Source organism: Saccopteryx bilineata, chromosome 2 (assembly GCF_036850765.1).
Source record: "Saccopteryx bilineata isolate mSacBil1 chromosome 2, mSacBil1_pri_phased_curated, whole genome shotgun sequence".
NCBI classification, from domain to species: Eukaryota; Metazoa; Chordata; class Mammalia; order Chiroptera; family Emballonuridae; genus Saccopteryx; species Saccopteryx bilineata.
This window is the reverse complement of record NC_089491.1, coordinates 65,094,258-65,110,245: the sequence shown is the minus strand read 5'-3', so window position 1 is coordinate 65,110,245 and position 15,988 is coordinate 65,094,258. Positions and strand designations below refer to the sequence as shown.

At 40.5% G+C, this 15,988-nt stretch overlaps 2 protein-coding genes and 1 non-coding gene across 4 annotated transcripts in view; 1 reads left to right on the top strand and 2 right to left on the bottom strand.

Annotated features, from left to right (window-relative positions):
• The window catches only part of AK3 (adenylate kinase 3), a 35,088-nt gene extending 30,539 nt beyond the window's left edge, over positions 1-4,549 (top strand). Inside the window, exon 5 of the mRNA XM_066257191.1 lies at positions 3,873-4,549. Within this exon, the coding sequence (XP_066113288.1) occupies positions 3,873-3,993 (121 nt within the window). The 3' untranslated portion in view covers positions 3,994-4,549. The remainder of the gene's footprint in view (positions 1-3,872) is intronic.
• On the bottom strand, positions 1,749-1,824 carry TRNAS-AGA (transfer RNA serine (anticodon AGA)). Its single transcript has one exon. It is a non-coding gene; the product is annotated as a tRNA-Ser (tRNA).
• Positions 4,550-5,187: 638 nt separating the features above from the next.
• The window catches only part of CDC37L1 (cell division cycle 37 like 1, HSP90 cochaperone), a 31,606-nt gene continuing 20,805 nt past the window's right edge, over positions 5,188-15,988 (bottom strand). The window contains exons 6-8 of one of the 2 annotated variants that reach the window (XR_010729085.1): positions 15,061-15,225; positions 6,491-12,199; positions 5,188-6,305 (exon numbers count right to left, since the gene is read on the bottom strand). Coding sequence is in view for 1 of the 2 variants with exons in the window: in XM_066257190.1 (XP_066113287.1) it covers positions 12,098-12,199; positions 15,061-15,225 (267 nt within the window). In the remaining variant the exon portion in view is untranslated. Of the gene's footprint in view, positions 12,200-15,060; positions 15,226-15,988 lie in introns of both variants that reach the window. The other variant, XM_066257190.1, reaches the window with a different exon arrangement.

Sequence of the window (15,988 nt, the reverse complement as noted above, 5' to 3'; positions counted from 1 at the left end):
GTAGAGGCACTGAGGAAAAAACCTGTTGCCCAAAGGGGCAATCACTCTGCCAGTGACTGGGCTGCTTGCAGTCAGGGCAGGGCTCAGTGGGCAGCCGCGGGCAGGGGCCCTGCCAGGACCAGTGGTCCTGCTTGCCACACTTAAAGCAAGCTGCTGGTGGCTGTGCTGGTCTCAGGGTTGTCACAAGAGTTTGGGTTTGGAGCGTTACTTTCTGCTGCATGCGGGCCTGGCAAACAGCCTTGGCCTGCTTCTACTAGTTGGGACCATTAAAAACTTTAAATGCCGTGTTCACAGGTTCTGGATAGGGATTTGAGGGTTTGAGAATAAGAGGAGGGGGGTTCATGCGGAGCCCAGCATCCAGATCTTGCAGGAAACGCTGTAGCCAAAGGCAAGACAGGGCCAGAACTTCCTGCAAGAAAATTGGAGTTGGACGTCCTGAAAACCGGTGTAAGAGCCAATGCCAGGCTGAGAATGGCCTGACAGAGGAGGGACTAGAGAACACAGTGAAGGGAGGGGCCCCTGGCCAGCAGGGGAGGAGAAAGAGAAGGTAGTAGATGGCGAATAAGAAACAGGTTTTTGCGAAGGGAGGGGAGGAGGCTCTCAGAGGGAAGGGACAGTTTGGAGTCCATGGAGGAAAGATTTGGAGTGGAGGTTTTAGGTGAGGTTTCTCTGGCCAGAAAAGGCCTGTGCAGTTGAATAGGCGGCACAGAGATTAAGGACAGGTGCGTGAATAATTAGAGGCCGTGAATGTAAGAGATCTCCAATCAGTTCCCAGCTTTTTTGGCGATAGTTAAATTGGTGAGGGTGTTAACACCGAAAGTCCCTTCAGGAGGCTAATTGAGTGGGTTCTGTGGCCTGGCCATGGCGGAGAAGAACAGTTTCTTCTTCCTTAGGGAGGGAGATTCCTGTGCCCCAACAGCCGCCCTCAGTCCTCGGAGTGGTCAGACTTGAGCATTAGCGTCCTAAAAACTCAAGGTTCAGCCATGGATGAAAGTGGATGTGCTTGGGGACAAGCACACGCACTCGGACGGACGGAAAAGACTTCCCTGATGTAGCTACGGTTTCAGACAGGGAGTCTCGGAGGAAAGAACCGAGAGGAATGCTGGAGGCAGGGGACTTACCGCACCGTGTGCCGAAGTGGGTGTAAGTCGGAGATCCTGATTCTTTCTCGGAGGAGAGGGGAAAGGAGCGGTCCTTGCGGACTTCTAACTCCTTCCGGGTTTTCGGCACCAAAATGTAAGGTATTTTTCCCCGCCGAGAAGGAAGAGGCTAGAGCCACAAAGTGTGGAATAGCAGACGGCTTTATTGGGTACAGAGCGCACATCCCGCCCGGCAAGGTCCCCTAGCCCCGAGGAAAGAAAGATGGAGGAGAGATGGAGGTCAGGGAAGTTGCAAAGATTAAACCGCATGGGAGATATTTATTTTTTTATTTTTTATTTTTTTCATTTTTCTGAAGCTGGAAACAGGGAGAGACAGTCAGAGAGACTCCCGCATGCGCCTGACCGGGATCCGCCCGGCCCGCCCACCAGGGCGACGCTCTGCCCACCAGGGGGCGATGCTCTGCCCATCCTGGGCGTTGCCATGTTGCGACCAGAGCCACTCTAGCACCTGGGGCAGAGGCCACAGAGCCATCCCCAGCGCCCGGGCCATCTTTGCTCCAATGGAGCCTCGGCTGTGGGAAGGGAAGAGAGAGACAGAGAGGAAAGCACGGCGGAGGGGTGGAGAAGCAAATGGGCGCTTCTCCTGTGTGCCCTGGCCGGGAATCGAACCCGGGTCCTCCGCACTCTAGGCCGACGCTCTACCACTGAGCCAACCGGCCAGGGCCCGCATGGGAGATATTTAAAGGGTCCCTCTAGGGAAGTGGAGCTACTATGACATGGTGAAATTTCACTGGCTGGCAGACGATCGCTTCTTTCCAAATGGTTCCTGGGAAGCTTCCTTTGGCAGGCTTGATTGTGGGCAGTCCTAGCCAAAGTTCATGGGCCTGAGTTCCCCACGTGACCATCCCCCTATCCACCGACCTTATAGGTAGTAGACAACGAAAGCCAAGGGGTGTACTGATGTCTGGCAGGCCCTGTGTTCAAAAACCTTGGTGATTTGAGCTTTACATGTATAACACAGTTTTATCAGCAATATAAGGAACTTGAGCCACGTGTGTGCTTGCCACCAGAGCAGGGCAGCAGATTGCAAATTGCAGATTGCATTCCTGCCTGGGAAGGGCCATTGTTTTTCTAATGTTTGCTGGAGGAAAGGTTTTCTCTCCAGAAAGTTTTGAAAAGGAGAGAGGAGAAGAGGAAAAGAGAGAAGCCATGTTTGCAGAGTGAGAGCAGAGAATGCAGAGTGCTGAGGAAGAAGCCATGTTTGGCAGTGAAAGAGAAGGTGTGCAGATGGGGAACCAGAGGTGAGAGGCTTTGTGAGCCCTGTGGAGACTGGTGAGGCCTTTGTGAGCTCTGAATGAAGAAGGAAGTGTTTTCCCTGTGTGTTTGCTCGTTGGCTGGTGTGAGACTTTAATAAAGGAATGGCCTACCGTTTTTGGCTCCACTGTTTCTTTACTGTCTGTCCAAATTCAATGGGGACCTGCATGTGAAAGGCCACAATGGCAGCGGCCTCTGCCATACACGTGTAAAGCAATTACAAGCTCAATAAATAATAGGTGCTACTTATTTTATTTTACTATTTTGAGAGAAATATCAATTTGTTGTTCCATATATTTATGCATTCATTGGTTGACTCTTGTATATGCCCTACTGGGATTGAACCTGCAATCTTGATGTATTGGGATGATCCTCTAACCAACTGAGGTATCCAGCCAGGGACTGGCTATTATTATTATTATTATTTTATTTTTTTTTAGAAGGAAAGGTATTACTTTTTTTTTTCAAATATTTTATTTATTGATTTTTAGAGAGAGGAGAGAGAGAGAGAGAGAGAGAGGGAGGAGCAGGAAGCATCAACTCCCATATGTGCCTTGACCAGGCAAGCCCAGGGTTTCCAACCGGCAACCTCAGGGTTCCAGGTTGATGCCTTATCCCACTGAGCCACCACAAGTCAGGCTTTAAAAGTCTTGTGTTTTTTTTTTTTTTTAATTTTATTTATTCATTTTAGAGAGGAGAGAGAGAGGGAGAGAGAGAGACAGAGAGGAGAGAGGAGCTGGTAACATCAACTCCCATATGTGCCTTGATCAGGCAAGCCCAGGGTTTTGAACCGGCGACCTCAGCATTTCCAGGTCGACGCTTGCTTTATCCACTGCACCACCACAGGTCAGGCCTGGCTATTATTTTTTAAGTGACCATTTCCATAAGTCAGAGGACACAACTGACACTAAAATCCAGGTTTTCCAATGCCCAGCCAAGTGCCTTTCTCTCTTAATCACACAGACCTATACTTTTGAAACCCTTAAGTCCATATTATTGTTTTTTGTTTGTTTTGTATTTTCCCAAAGTTAGAAGTGGGGAGGCAGTCAGATAGACTCCTGCATGCGCCCAACTGGGATCCACCAGGCATGTCCACCAAGGGGCGATGCTCTGCCCATCTGGGGTGTTGCTCCGTTGCAGCCAGAGCCATTCTAGCACCTGAGGCAGGGGCCATGGAGCTGTCCTCAGCGCCTGGGCCAACTTTGCTCCAATGGAGCCTTGGCTGCAGGAGAGGGAGAGAGAGATAGAGAGGAAGGAGAGGGGGAAAGGTGAAGAAGCAGATGGGCACTTCTCCTGTGTGCCTTGGCCGGAGAATTGAACTCGGGACTTCCATACTCCAGGCCAATGCTCTACCACTGAGCCAACCAGCCAGGACCCATATTATTGTTTTTTAAGAATCACTTTGAAAAAGCTTATGAGGATGACTCAGACTTGTGTTTTTTGTTTTGTCACCTTTAGGAAAAAAGGAGTGTTGGAAACATTCTCCGGAACTGAAACCAACAAGATCTGGCCCTGTGTATATGCCTTTCTACAAACAAAAGTTCCACAAATAAACCAGAAATCATCAGTTTCTCCATGAAGAAAAGTACTTATTAATAATAGAATGAGCAGAAGGTCCTCATCTGTGCATTTAGAAACTCCGTGTTCTGAGACTGACATGTATGAATTCTTTGAAAATTGTATCTTTCATTTCTGATTTTATTTTAGAAATTAAGGATGTGCCAAGTGAGTCAGATACTAAGATTCAGCTTTTGAAATCATCTGGTATATTTCATCCAGGTCTTTCCTATGGGTGCTTATTTTGAAAACATTAGAGATGTCTTAACGAAACTTTTGAAAAATCATTTAGAGATTAAAAGAGAAATTGGTAGTAATCTAACTTTTGTTCGAAGAGTAAGTGGTTGATAAAATTTACTTATTTTTCTAGAGAAGTAAAAAAAAAATTCCATGTCATTTGGGAAAAGTATCGCATCAGAGGCTTTTGCTTAGGCTGATGTCAAAAAAACCTAACCTAGCACTGTGGTACATGGTTTTGTGGTACACTAGTTCTATAAAATCCCAGGAAAAAAGCAACTGGATTTCAGTTGAATGATGCAAATTCACTGCTGCCTCTACACTAAAAAATTTATAAGCTAGCCATATGTATTGTATTTATTTTGTTGTTAAATGGACCTTCAGGTTACTCAGAGTTTTCTAATTGCTATAAAAATTTATCAATTAGCATATAGGAAAGTACTTTCCTTTTTTTTTTTTTTTTTTTTTTTTTGCATTTTTCTGAAGCTGGAAACAGGGAGAGACAGTCAGACAGACTCCCGCATGCGCCCGACCGGGATCCACCCGGCACGCCCACCAGGGGGCGACGCTCTGCCCACCAGGGGGCGATGCTCTGCCCATCCTGGGCGTCGCCATGTTGCGACCCTCCTGGGTGTCGCCATGTTGTGACCAGAGCCACTCTAGCGCCTGGGGCAGAGGCCACAGAGCCATCCCCAGCGCCCGGGCCATCTTTGCTCCAATGGAGCCTTGGCTGCGGGAGGGGAAGAGAGAGACAGAGAGGAAGGTGCGGCGGAGGGGTGGAGAAGCAAATGGGCGCTTCTCCTGTGTGCCCTGGCCGGGAATCGAACCCGGGTCCTCCGCACGCTAGGCCGACGCTCTACCGCTGAGCCAACCGGCCAGGGCCAGGAAAGTACTTTCCTATATGATGATTTGTTAGAAATGGACATTATAAGTCTTGCAAAAGGTCTAGAGTTGAATTTTCAAAGGAAAATGTAAAGACTTATGTTTTCACATGTTACTTGGGTTAGCAGATATACTTTTGGATCTACTTGTAGTTTCTCTTTTAGATCAAAATGTAAGATTTACCTTGATGGGTAACATATTAAAATAGAAAAAAAATAATAAAAAGAAATCCATGGCACTAGGTAAAGCATGTTTTGTCATTAGGAAATAGATTAGGTTTGCTTGGGGAAAATTCCCTTGACAAATACAGCTACCATAATTAGTAAACAGGTTTAGCAATGAAATGGATTTATAAGCCAGGTTAAAAAGGACCAGGAAACTAATTGAGTTTGCTGAAGAGTTTATTCCTGATCAAAGAAGTTGACACTTACTAGCATTGACTGCTGTCCTATCTTGATGGTGAAGAACTCTGTTGTTGAATGTAACCTGAGCAGTCATTTTAAAACCAAAATGATTCCACCTGACCAGGCGGTGGCACAGTGGATAAAGCGTAGGACTGGGATGCGGAAGGACCTAGGTTCGAGACCCCGAGGTCGCCAGCTTGAGCAAGGGCTCATCTGGCTTGAGCAAAAAGCTCACCAGCTTGGACCCAAGGTCCCTGGCTCAAGCAAGGGGTTACTCAGTCTGCTGAAGGCCTGCAGTCAAGGCACATATGAGAAAGCAATCAATGAACAACTAAGGTGTCGCAAAGAAAAACTGATGATTGATGCTTCTCATCTCTCTCCGTTACTGTCGATTGTCTCTATCTATCCCTCTGACACTCTCTCTGTCCCTGTAAAAAAACAAACAAAAAAACCCCCAAATGATTCCTCAGTAGGGCAATAGGGTGCATGCTTATTTACTGTGGCCTGGTAGAAAGAGTAGAGCAAGATGAGAAGTGGAGAAACCTGACTGTATCTTCAGTGGCATACTTACTCTTACTTTACTTGGTGCCAAATCAAATGAAACAAGTCCTTGTATAAACTGTTATTAACTGCCTTTGAAAATCTGGCCCATTTTATTATTCTAGGCATTTAAAATGCAATTGCCAATAAGTGGTTCTTATGTATTTTGTGGGAGGAAAATCTCATTTTCCTTTCGATTTTTAAAAAATTCAATATGATCTTTCAAAACAGACCAATACTTTTAAAAAAGGATTACAGTAAACATCCTGTTCTTTAAAAAACTTTCTATAGCCTGACCTGTGGTGGCGCAGTGGATAAAGCGTCGACCTGGAAATGCTGAGGTCACCGGTTCGAAACCCTGGGCTTGCCTGGTCAAAGCACATATGGGAGTTGATGCTTCCTGCTCCTCCCCCCTTCTCTCTCTCTCTCTCCTTTCTAAAATGAATAAAAACAAACAAACAAAAAACTTTCTATAATTCCTTATTTGAATGTTAATGTTAGGTGCTTTCTAAAAACTTTGTGAACTACTAAACTTATGAATTATCACTAGATTATCAGGCATACATTATATAGAGTACAATTCCGTTGTAGAACTGTGGGTATCACTATCACTGGCAGTTCACAGGGCCCACTCCATTCCACCTTCTGATCTGCTGCCCTGATGACTCACTGGCTTCTGAATCAGTGACAGGTTTCTAATAATTGTCTTAAAACAGTACACAGGCTGGTTTCATTTCATGTTATATATACTTTATCTCCTGATATAGTTATTGCAGCCATACTGGCCTCCTTGACACCCTTAGATTTAGAATTAAAAACAGGGGAACATGACTATGAAATTGAAGACTCTTCTTCCTAGTGACCATTACATTCCCACCTTCAAAACACTTAACTCAAAGTTTTGCATATACATGCATTACACCTGCACGACTGCTTTTTACGTCATTAACTCAAACAAAAGTAACATGCTGAGTTAATGTCACAGACAGCTCTGATGAAGATTATCATTGCTGAGGAGTGCATGTTCTAAAGAAAATGCTGTAATGACCATTATAATGATTTATGTGCCACACGGAAATATGTCTGGAGTTCAGTGCCATGGCTAGAAGCTACTATGTCTTAGTTAAAGGCTCAAGAGAACAGTACTTAAACCCATTACCCTGTTTTCAGGAGTACCATAGTTATTTCGGTACATCTTTCACAAGCAGAGTATGTTATGGGAAATGGAAATTGGCAGTATCATCAGAAATTTTATTTCTCAGTTCCATTTGAAATAGGTTAAATATTGGCTTAAATTTCTGTCAGCCCATAGCTATCCACCCCACCCCAGCTATACACAATGGCATTCCAGCACAGAAAAAAATATTTTGGACACTGATACTTTGTGACAAAACTTACTTATGTTAATAATAAATCATAGTAACTACAGATTAAATTGTTACTACTTGCAACCAATAGCAAGAATAAAATTGTATTTTAAAACGTTTATAAGTTGTATCTTATTGACAAAAGAAAATATTCCCAGACGTTATAAACTGCAGAAATAGTTTTACCGTCTTTGCAACCCAAGATTGAGATTTTGGAAGCTTAAAAAATTTAAGCAGTCAAAATAGTCTAGCTGTGCTTAGAGCTTCTGGGGAAGAGCCAATGTGCTTTCTAGTGTTCATAACCAACTCTACATGCCCCCCATCCCATCCCTTTTAGGCTCACTAGTGGTTATGTGTTTATATCTAGAGCACTGAGTAAAGTTAAACTGTCATGTCAGATTGAGCTTTGGAAGAATTTTACCAAAGTGTAAATCTGGTGATGTGTCATATTTTACCAAAGGACTCTAAATAAGTGAAGAGTAAATAACATGAAGTATCATGCTGTGTAAAGAAACAGTGAAACACATAGGAATTTTTATCATTTTCCTATTTAGAAAAGATCAAACTTAAAGTCTAATTCTTTTTTTTTTTTGCAAGTCTAAGTCTTTTAAGGCTTATGAGAATGGTTGTGACTTATCAGATGGTCAACAATTCATAATCAACTTTTATTCATCTTTGTATCCCCTCCATTAGCTTACACAGTAAGCAAGTAAATATTTAGTCAATCAGCTTCTCAGACCTATGAAACAGTACATACATGTCCATTATAGATGGGAAATGATGCATAGAATTTTAAGACCCTTATACAATTTGTATGATATGGAGGCAAAACTGAAGTTAAAAAGCTTGGCTACAACTCAGACAAGTACATTTCTGTCCCACATCAACTTAATAATTGAAATACATGACAGCCCTTGAGAACAGTAAATTGACATCTTTTAAATTTTCTCTGAAAATATGCCAAGGTTAACTTCAGGAAGGAGCACTTTGTTTGAACCCACCATCAATTAAAAAAAATTTTTTTTCATTTTGTAAGAAAAACCACTTTCCTGACCAGGCAGTAGCACAGTGGATAGAGTGTTGAACTAGAATGCAGAGGGCCCAGGTCCGAGACCCCAAGGTCGCCGGCTTAAGCGTGAGCACATCTGGCTTGAACGCAGACTCACCAGCTTGAGCGCAGGGTCGTTGGCCTGAGCATGGGATCATAGACATGACACATGGTCGCTGGCTTGAGTCCAAAGGTTGCTGACTTGAAGCCCAAAGTCACTGGCTTGAGCAAAGGGTCACTCACTCTGCTGTAGTCTCCACCCCCACCCCTGGTCAAGACACATATGTATATGAGAAAGCAATCAATAAACAACTAGCCTGACCAGGCGGTGGCGCAGTGGATAGAGTGTCGAACTGGGATGAAGAAGGACCCAGGTTCAAGACCCCGAGGTCGCCAGCTTGAGTGCAGGCTCATCTGGTTTGAGCACAGCTCACCAGCCTGGACCCAAGGTCGCTGGCTCGAGCAAGGGGTTACTTGGTCTGCTGTAGCCCCCCAGTCAAGGCACATATGAGAAAGCAATCAATGAACAACTAAGGTGTCGCAACGAAAAACGAATGATTGATGCCTCTCATCTCTCTCTCTTTCTATCTGTCCTTATCTATCCCTCTGACTCTCTGTCTCTGTAAAAATAAATAAATAAATAAAAACAACTAAGGTGCCATAAAGAAGAATCGATGCTTCTCATCTCTCTCCCTTCCTGCCTGTCTGTCTCTATCACATAAAAAAAAGGAAAAAAAATCCACTTACTAGATTCCTGTTCTTTGGGCAATATGTTAATTCACATTTAAAAGGGTAATAGGAATGTTAATCTGAAAGACGACCCAATTTTCCTTAAGAGAAGATATGGATCATTAAGCTCCTTAGGCAAAATTTGAAAGAACTCATGAATGGTATCATTGGATAGAAAAGTTACTTGTCTCTCCTAGAGAGTAATTTTAAATCAGTATTATCTCTACTACCACTGATAAAATAAAAGTTGACAGGGAATAGCCTGACCTGAGGTAGTGCAGTGGGTAAAGCATCAGCCTGGAACGCTGAGGTTCAAAACCCTGGGCTTGCCTGGTCAAGGCACATATGGGAGTTGATGCTTCCAGCTCCTCCTCCCTTCTCTCTCTCTCTCTCTCCCCCCCTCTCTAAAATGAATAAAGTAAAAAAAAAGTTAACAGGGAATAAGTGGATAGATACTTGACTTTTAAAAATCTTTATTAGAATATTAATTTTATCAAATGAAACAAGAATCCTTATTTGTCAACGATGTTTCATTCATCTGGCTCTGGCTGGGTGGTTCAGTGGATAAAGCATCATCCTGGTGCACCAAGAAGCAATCAATGAATGCATAACTAAATGGAATAACTAAGTGGAACAATGAGTTGATTCTCTCTCTCTCTCTCTCTCAAATTAATGGAAAAATTTAAAAAGATATTTCATTCATCTCCTTGGACTTTCCATGGTATGTGTCTAGAGAAAACTGTCCAACCTGAAAAATGAATTATCCCTTTGCTTAGTTTTATTATTTTTTAAGAAACATAAAAGAGGACGTATCTCTAAATAGTAGTTCTTAGTACTAAAGAAAAAGGATGTCAATTTACTGTTCTTAGTACTAAAGTACTGCTAAATATGTAAAAATTAGTTTTTATATGCAAATTATAGCATCAGTCAGTGGCTCCTAAAGTATATATCTAATCACACTTTCACACTCAAAACATAGAACACACTTCCCTTTGAAAGTAAAAAAATATATATAGCTTTTTAAAAGCTCTTCAATAATACCTGTTTTAGAAAAAACACAAAACCCTTCAAGAATAGTTTACTCAGTTTGTTGATCCTTTCTCTCCTGCCACTCTACAGCCATTACTACCTCTAACATAAAGAAGGAAAAATGAAATTCAAAACAATGTGGGTGCTTGTAGGCAAATCCTGGGGAAAAGTAAAGCTTAGGAATGGAAAGTAATGGTTCAAATGTCATTTCTGTGAAATTGGGGATGTCACTCCTATCTATACTCGCTATTTGATAGCGAAAAATGAGAGCTTACTCCAGAACAGGAAAAAAAAAAGAAAACGAAAAAAAAAACCCTTCTATAACTAGGTCATTGTTAAAAATAAATAAAATTACATGTTGATGAATACTACCATATAAATTAACCAAACATTTTATTATAGAGTATATCTTTATATCAAAAGCACAAAAGAGTTTTATTCTGAAAACCAGTAAGATTGTGATGTTACACAAGTATGATTCAATAATTCCAGTCCATTTCTATGGATACTAAGTGCCTAATCACCTCAGTTAGTTAGTTAGTTAGTTAAAACAAGGTGCAAATGAGGCCATGGTTATAGGTCTGATGATCATATAGGTCCCTTAGCAATATTTGGTTTTTCAAGTTGAGACATGTATACCTAATCCCAGTTAGTCATGTTCCAAACATTTGCTACCAGTCTCAATGGGACTGAACCCAAGACTATACCCAATACAAGTCAAAGCTCATGTTCCTGTAAGTCAGAAGATTAATCTTCAAATATGTAATAAGGATAGCATAATTAGCACTGTCATCTAATTCCAAATAAAACAAACCATCAAATATCCTGGCATATTTGAAGTGAATTATATAGGAAGTAGTAAAGCTCAGAAGCATTCTATGGTAACTGAGCTATAGAGAGAAATGACAACTGCAGTAAAAGCCATTATAACCAATAAGGAATACCAAAAGCTTAGAAGTACACAACCCTACAAGATTTCTCTTGCCTTTTAAAAATGTCCTTGGGCTATATCAGAGTGAAATAAACAATGAACTATAATAAACCTAATTTTAAAAAATCAGATTGTTCTTCCTGTTTGTTCTTATAGGCCTCAGAGATCCCAGACTATGTCAAATAAAGAAATTAAGAGTGAGCTTGAAGTTGGTCTTTTAACAAAAAAAATCTGTATTAGCTTTCATCACTTTTAAAATTATATCCCTTACTATTAAAAAGTCAACAGGGTAAAATCAACTTCTAAAGAATACAGTTTTGACAATATTTAAGGGGTTAATTTAGTGTCTATATGAATTTGATATTATAGTCAAGGATTTAACTGATGGTGCCGAAAATACAAATGTAGTATTATAAGGGGAAAGACTTTTAATTTGTATCACCCAGCTTATTGAGTAGATTATCAACTACTGATTTATTGCTCTTAATGTGATAAAACACCAGATCTGACAGCTAAATTAGCAGTAGGATACAAGGACATTTTTATCTTTAATTATTTTGGGAGTAGGGCATGTACATATCCATAAAAAAGATACTGTAGCTGATGCCTCCTAGAATCACCCAGTTCTTGTAAACATTGCATTTGTGCAGATTTTCATACTTTGATTCCAAAGTTGAGAACAATAAGATTAAAGGCAAATTTAGTAGCAAAAAAACAAAGTCCAGTTTGACTTCTTGCAACATATGGTACCACTCCTCTCTTCAGAAAAAACAAACAAACAAAAAAATCTAGCAGCACATAAAAAAAAATTTTACAAAACATTTCAGTACTCTTTTTTTTCCCTCCCATCAAAAACTGAACAAAAATAAAGTGCAGCACCCATAAAAGTGTCAAGAAAATAGCCAAGTTCTTCCTTTCTTTTAACAAAATAGTACTTGGCTTCAGCAGTCTTAACCAAATTATACAGTGTCCATCATTTTGGGTTCATCATCTTCTTTATGTACCACTGAGTTTAAACTGCAGAGAGCTGTATTGATAGAATACTGAAGATAATCTGGATTCTGTAAAAAAAAAAAAAAAAAGTATAGGGAAGAAACAATGGATGATAACTAGTTTTATGCTAGCATATGCAATTACATACTCAGTTTCACATTCTCTGTTTCTCTGCAATGCAGGAGAGTAGGAAGGAAGATGGACTTTGAAGTGAGACTTGGGTTGAAACCCGAGACAGAAAAACAGACCATTACCACTTAAGCCAAAGAGATGTGATAAAGACAGATTTATGTAAGAAATACAAATATAATAAACACTACCTTTTCCCTCCATTTAACAAAACTGTATATAACTTTATTTAATCACACAAGGCTACATCTTTCATGTGATTATATGTAGCTATTAATAATTTAAGATAAAAATATAGCTTTAAGTCAGAAATGTATTTTGAAGATTATCTAATTACAACAATAACTATTAAAAATGCAACACCTGAAAAAGAAAAAAATATTTACTGAGTAAAAATTATAGCTAGTCAAAACTCAAAATTGCATAAACAGAGGTCTTCTGCCAAAATGACTGCAAGGGATGCCTAGCAGCAGATCTCAGTTACTATCTGGTATGCAGAACAAGAACTTATTTCTCTCAAACCAGAAGCAAGTTTTTGATAATAGCTCATGATATATATTTTTTTAATTTATTCACTTTTTTAGAGAGGAGAGAGAGAGAGAGAGAGAAGGGGGGAGGAGCTGGAAGCATCAACTCCCATATGTGCCTTGACCAGGCAAGCCCAGGGTTTCGAACCGGCGACCTCAGCATTTCCAGGTCGACGCTTTATCCACTGCGCCACCACAGGTCAGGCCGCTCATGATATTTTAATCTATATCTTTCCATCTTATGTTAAAATCAATGATATTCTTCAAAATATTTTTTCTTTGCATCCACTATATGACATCTTAATTTTAGGTTATATATTGGACTTGAGAGGGACTTAGCCATAAAATTCCCTTGAAAAGACCAGTTTCCTGTGGGCTACTTCTCAAGGTACTGAAGAGAAAATCATCACTGTTTAAACATAAGAGGTAATCTGTAAGACAAATCAAGGGGCACTATTACGTACTTGTTTACGTATGGGGTAGCATGACTAATTATTTAAAAATCAGACCTTGATTATTTCTATCCTTCAGAATAACATTTTTGCCTGACTTAAATAGGATCAACTGAAAAAAAAAAGGAAAGAAAAAGAAACAACAAAATAAATATGATCAATTGCTTTCCTTAAATTGTCCCTTCGGCTTACAATACATGTAAAACCTGCAATGTGAAATTATAAAGATATAAGGTCAAGATATTGAATATCTCAATTCCTACTTTATGAGACTTAAAAATAAACACAGGGCTCTCCTCACATTGTCTTCTTTCTTTCTTCTTTTTTTTAATTGAGAGGTGGGAGGCAGAGAAACAGACATCCACCCTGCAAATCTCCTATCAGAGGATGCTCTGCCCATCTGGGGGCCTGCTCTGTTGCTTGGCAACCAAGCTATTTTAGTGCCTGAAGCTGGGCCATGAAGCTATCCTCAGCCCCCAGGCCAACTTGCTGGATCACCATTCCAGCAATGGGGGGGGGGGGGCAGAGGAGAGAGAGAGAGAGAGAGAGAGAGAGAGAGAGAAGGAGAGGAGAAGGGAAGGTGTGAAGAAGCAGATTGCTTCTCCTGTGTACCCTGACCAGGAATTGAACCCAGACAATTTACTGCTTCTCACATTGTCTTCTGAATGACACTTCCCTTTTCACTGTGTAGGTAACAGACTAAACTTAAAGTTAAAGCTGGTCTTAAAATGCTGGGGCCTGGAAATGATTACTGGGCTCAATTAAAATGCTACTAAAATCAAAATGGGCAGCAACTTTATAATGATAGCTTAAAATTATAATCCTAAGTATTAGGCAGACCAGTACTCTAACCTCCTCTTCTTTTTGATATAAATTCGTTCATATTAGTGACATCGTTTCATCTTGATCTAACAACAGACTTCAAAAAGACTCAAAGCAGAAAGAACAGCTTAGTATAAGTGATATTAATGTAGAGTAAAAATGTTATATCTGATAGGCAACACCAATGATTAGCAATACTATAATAAACTCATGCAACAGATCACCTTGGCTGCCAATTGGATATATGCTTTGAAGCTAATTCACTTTAATAAATTCTTAAACAGTATAGATCTACTCGGAATGAGATGTTCCTCAAAGCCATCTTGATAAGTTTATGATTAAGATGATCAACAGCTCACACTTGCCTTTAAGAATGTGTAGGCAGCCCTGGCCGGTTGGCTCGGTGGTAGAGCGTCGGCCTGGCGTGCAGGAGTTCCGGGTTTGATTCCCGGCCAGGGCACACAGAAGAGGCGCTCATCTGCTTCTCCACCCCTCCCCCTCTCCTTCCTCTCTATCTCTCTCTTCCCCTCCCGCAGCCAGGGCTCCATTGGAGCAAAGTTTGCCCTAGCGCTGAGGATGGCTCTGTGGCCTCTGCCTCAGGCGCTAGAGTGGCTCTGATTGCAGCAGAGCGATGCCCCAAGATGGGCAGAGCATCGCCCCCTGGTGGGCATGCTGGGTAGATCCCGGTTGGGCGCATGCGGGAGTCTGTCTGACTGCCTCCCCATTTCCAACTTCGGAAAAATACAAAAAAAAAAAAAAAAAAAAAAAAAAAAAAAAGAATGTGTAGGCAAAACTCATCTCTTCTATATTTAAGTAACTCTCTAAATATGTAAGAAATAAAGAGATTTAGTGCCAAATATGGCACAAAAGTCAGGGTTATCTTCTGAGGCAATAATATTTAAAATGGCCACACATATATTACATATAGAAGACAGTCCAAAAGAACAAAAATTATGTGAACTATACATTTATAAATAAACATATACTTTTCCAAATTACCTGTGGTAAGGATTCTAATAAACCTATAGATCCAACACCAGAATGGGGAAAGTGATTCTGAACTGTCATAGGATGAAAACCTGGTGACTGAGAATAAAGTCTGACTCTTGACTTGAAGGCTTCAAGTTCATTTTTGAATGCTTCAAAATAACCTTCTTCCTCTGCCTAGAAAACATAGAACACAAATGTTTTTGAAGACTTCCAGACCACACAGTAAATTCTAAGAAGCATATATCAGGAAGTAAAGATGAGGTCAATAGTTTAAATCACCAAGTTCCGTTAGATTTGTGAAAACTTCCTGTTTTATAGGAGTATTAGTGATTGGTTTGTTCCATTTTCCTCTGCTTCAGCAAAATAAAACAAACTGATAAACCCTTCTTTAAACATACACAAATATAACAAAAGAGAGTACAATTCTTCTGTTCTTCTCTTGATTTATATGAATTCTTGACAGAATCCCAAATAGTGCACATCTACCCTCTCACATTCTTCTCTTCCCATTACCAAGCAACAAAGGATATTCTTAAAACCTTTCAATTCTCCACGAGTTAATGATGGAACACCATTACCTGTTTCTAGTGATTCTCTGATTCTATACTCCCTATCTGTAAAAGCCATGGAAACCAAATAAAACTCAACACTTAATTTCATTATGGAAATATCTAGTGTTTTAGTTAAGCAAGTACTTTCTTTTCAACATTATGGAAATAAAAAGTACGATGAGTTATGTGGAGGTAGGGGAACTTCATCTAATGATTTATAATATATGCAAAATTCCCAATACAAAACACCCTATTGACAGGAGCCTCCATTTATAAATGTTTCCTTTGCAGGTAAAGAATGCAGATCCTACACAAACAGAACATAGGCTTTAAGTTTGAGTGGTGGAAGAGATTTTGTGAAAATCTCATTCCTTAATATCATTGGG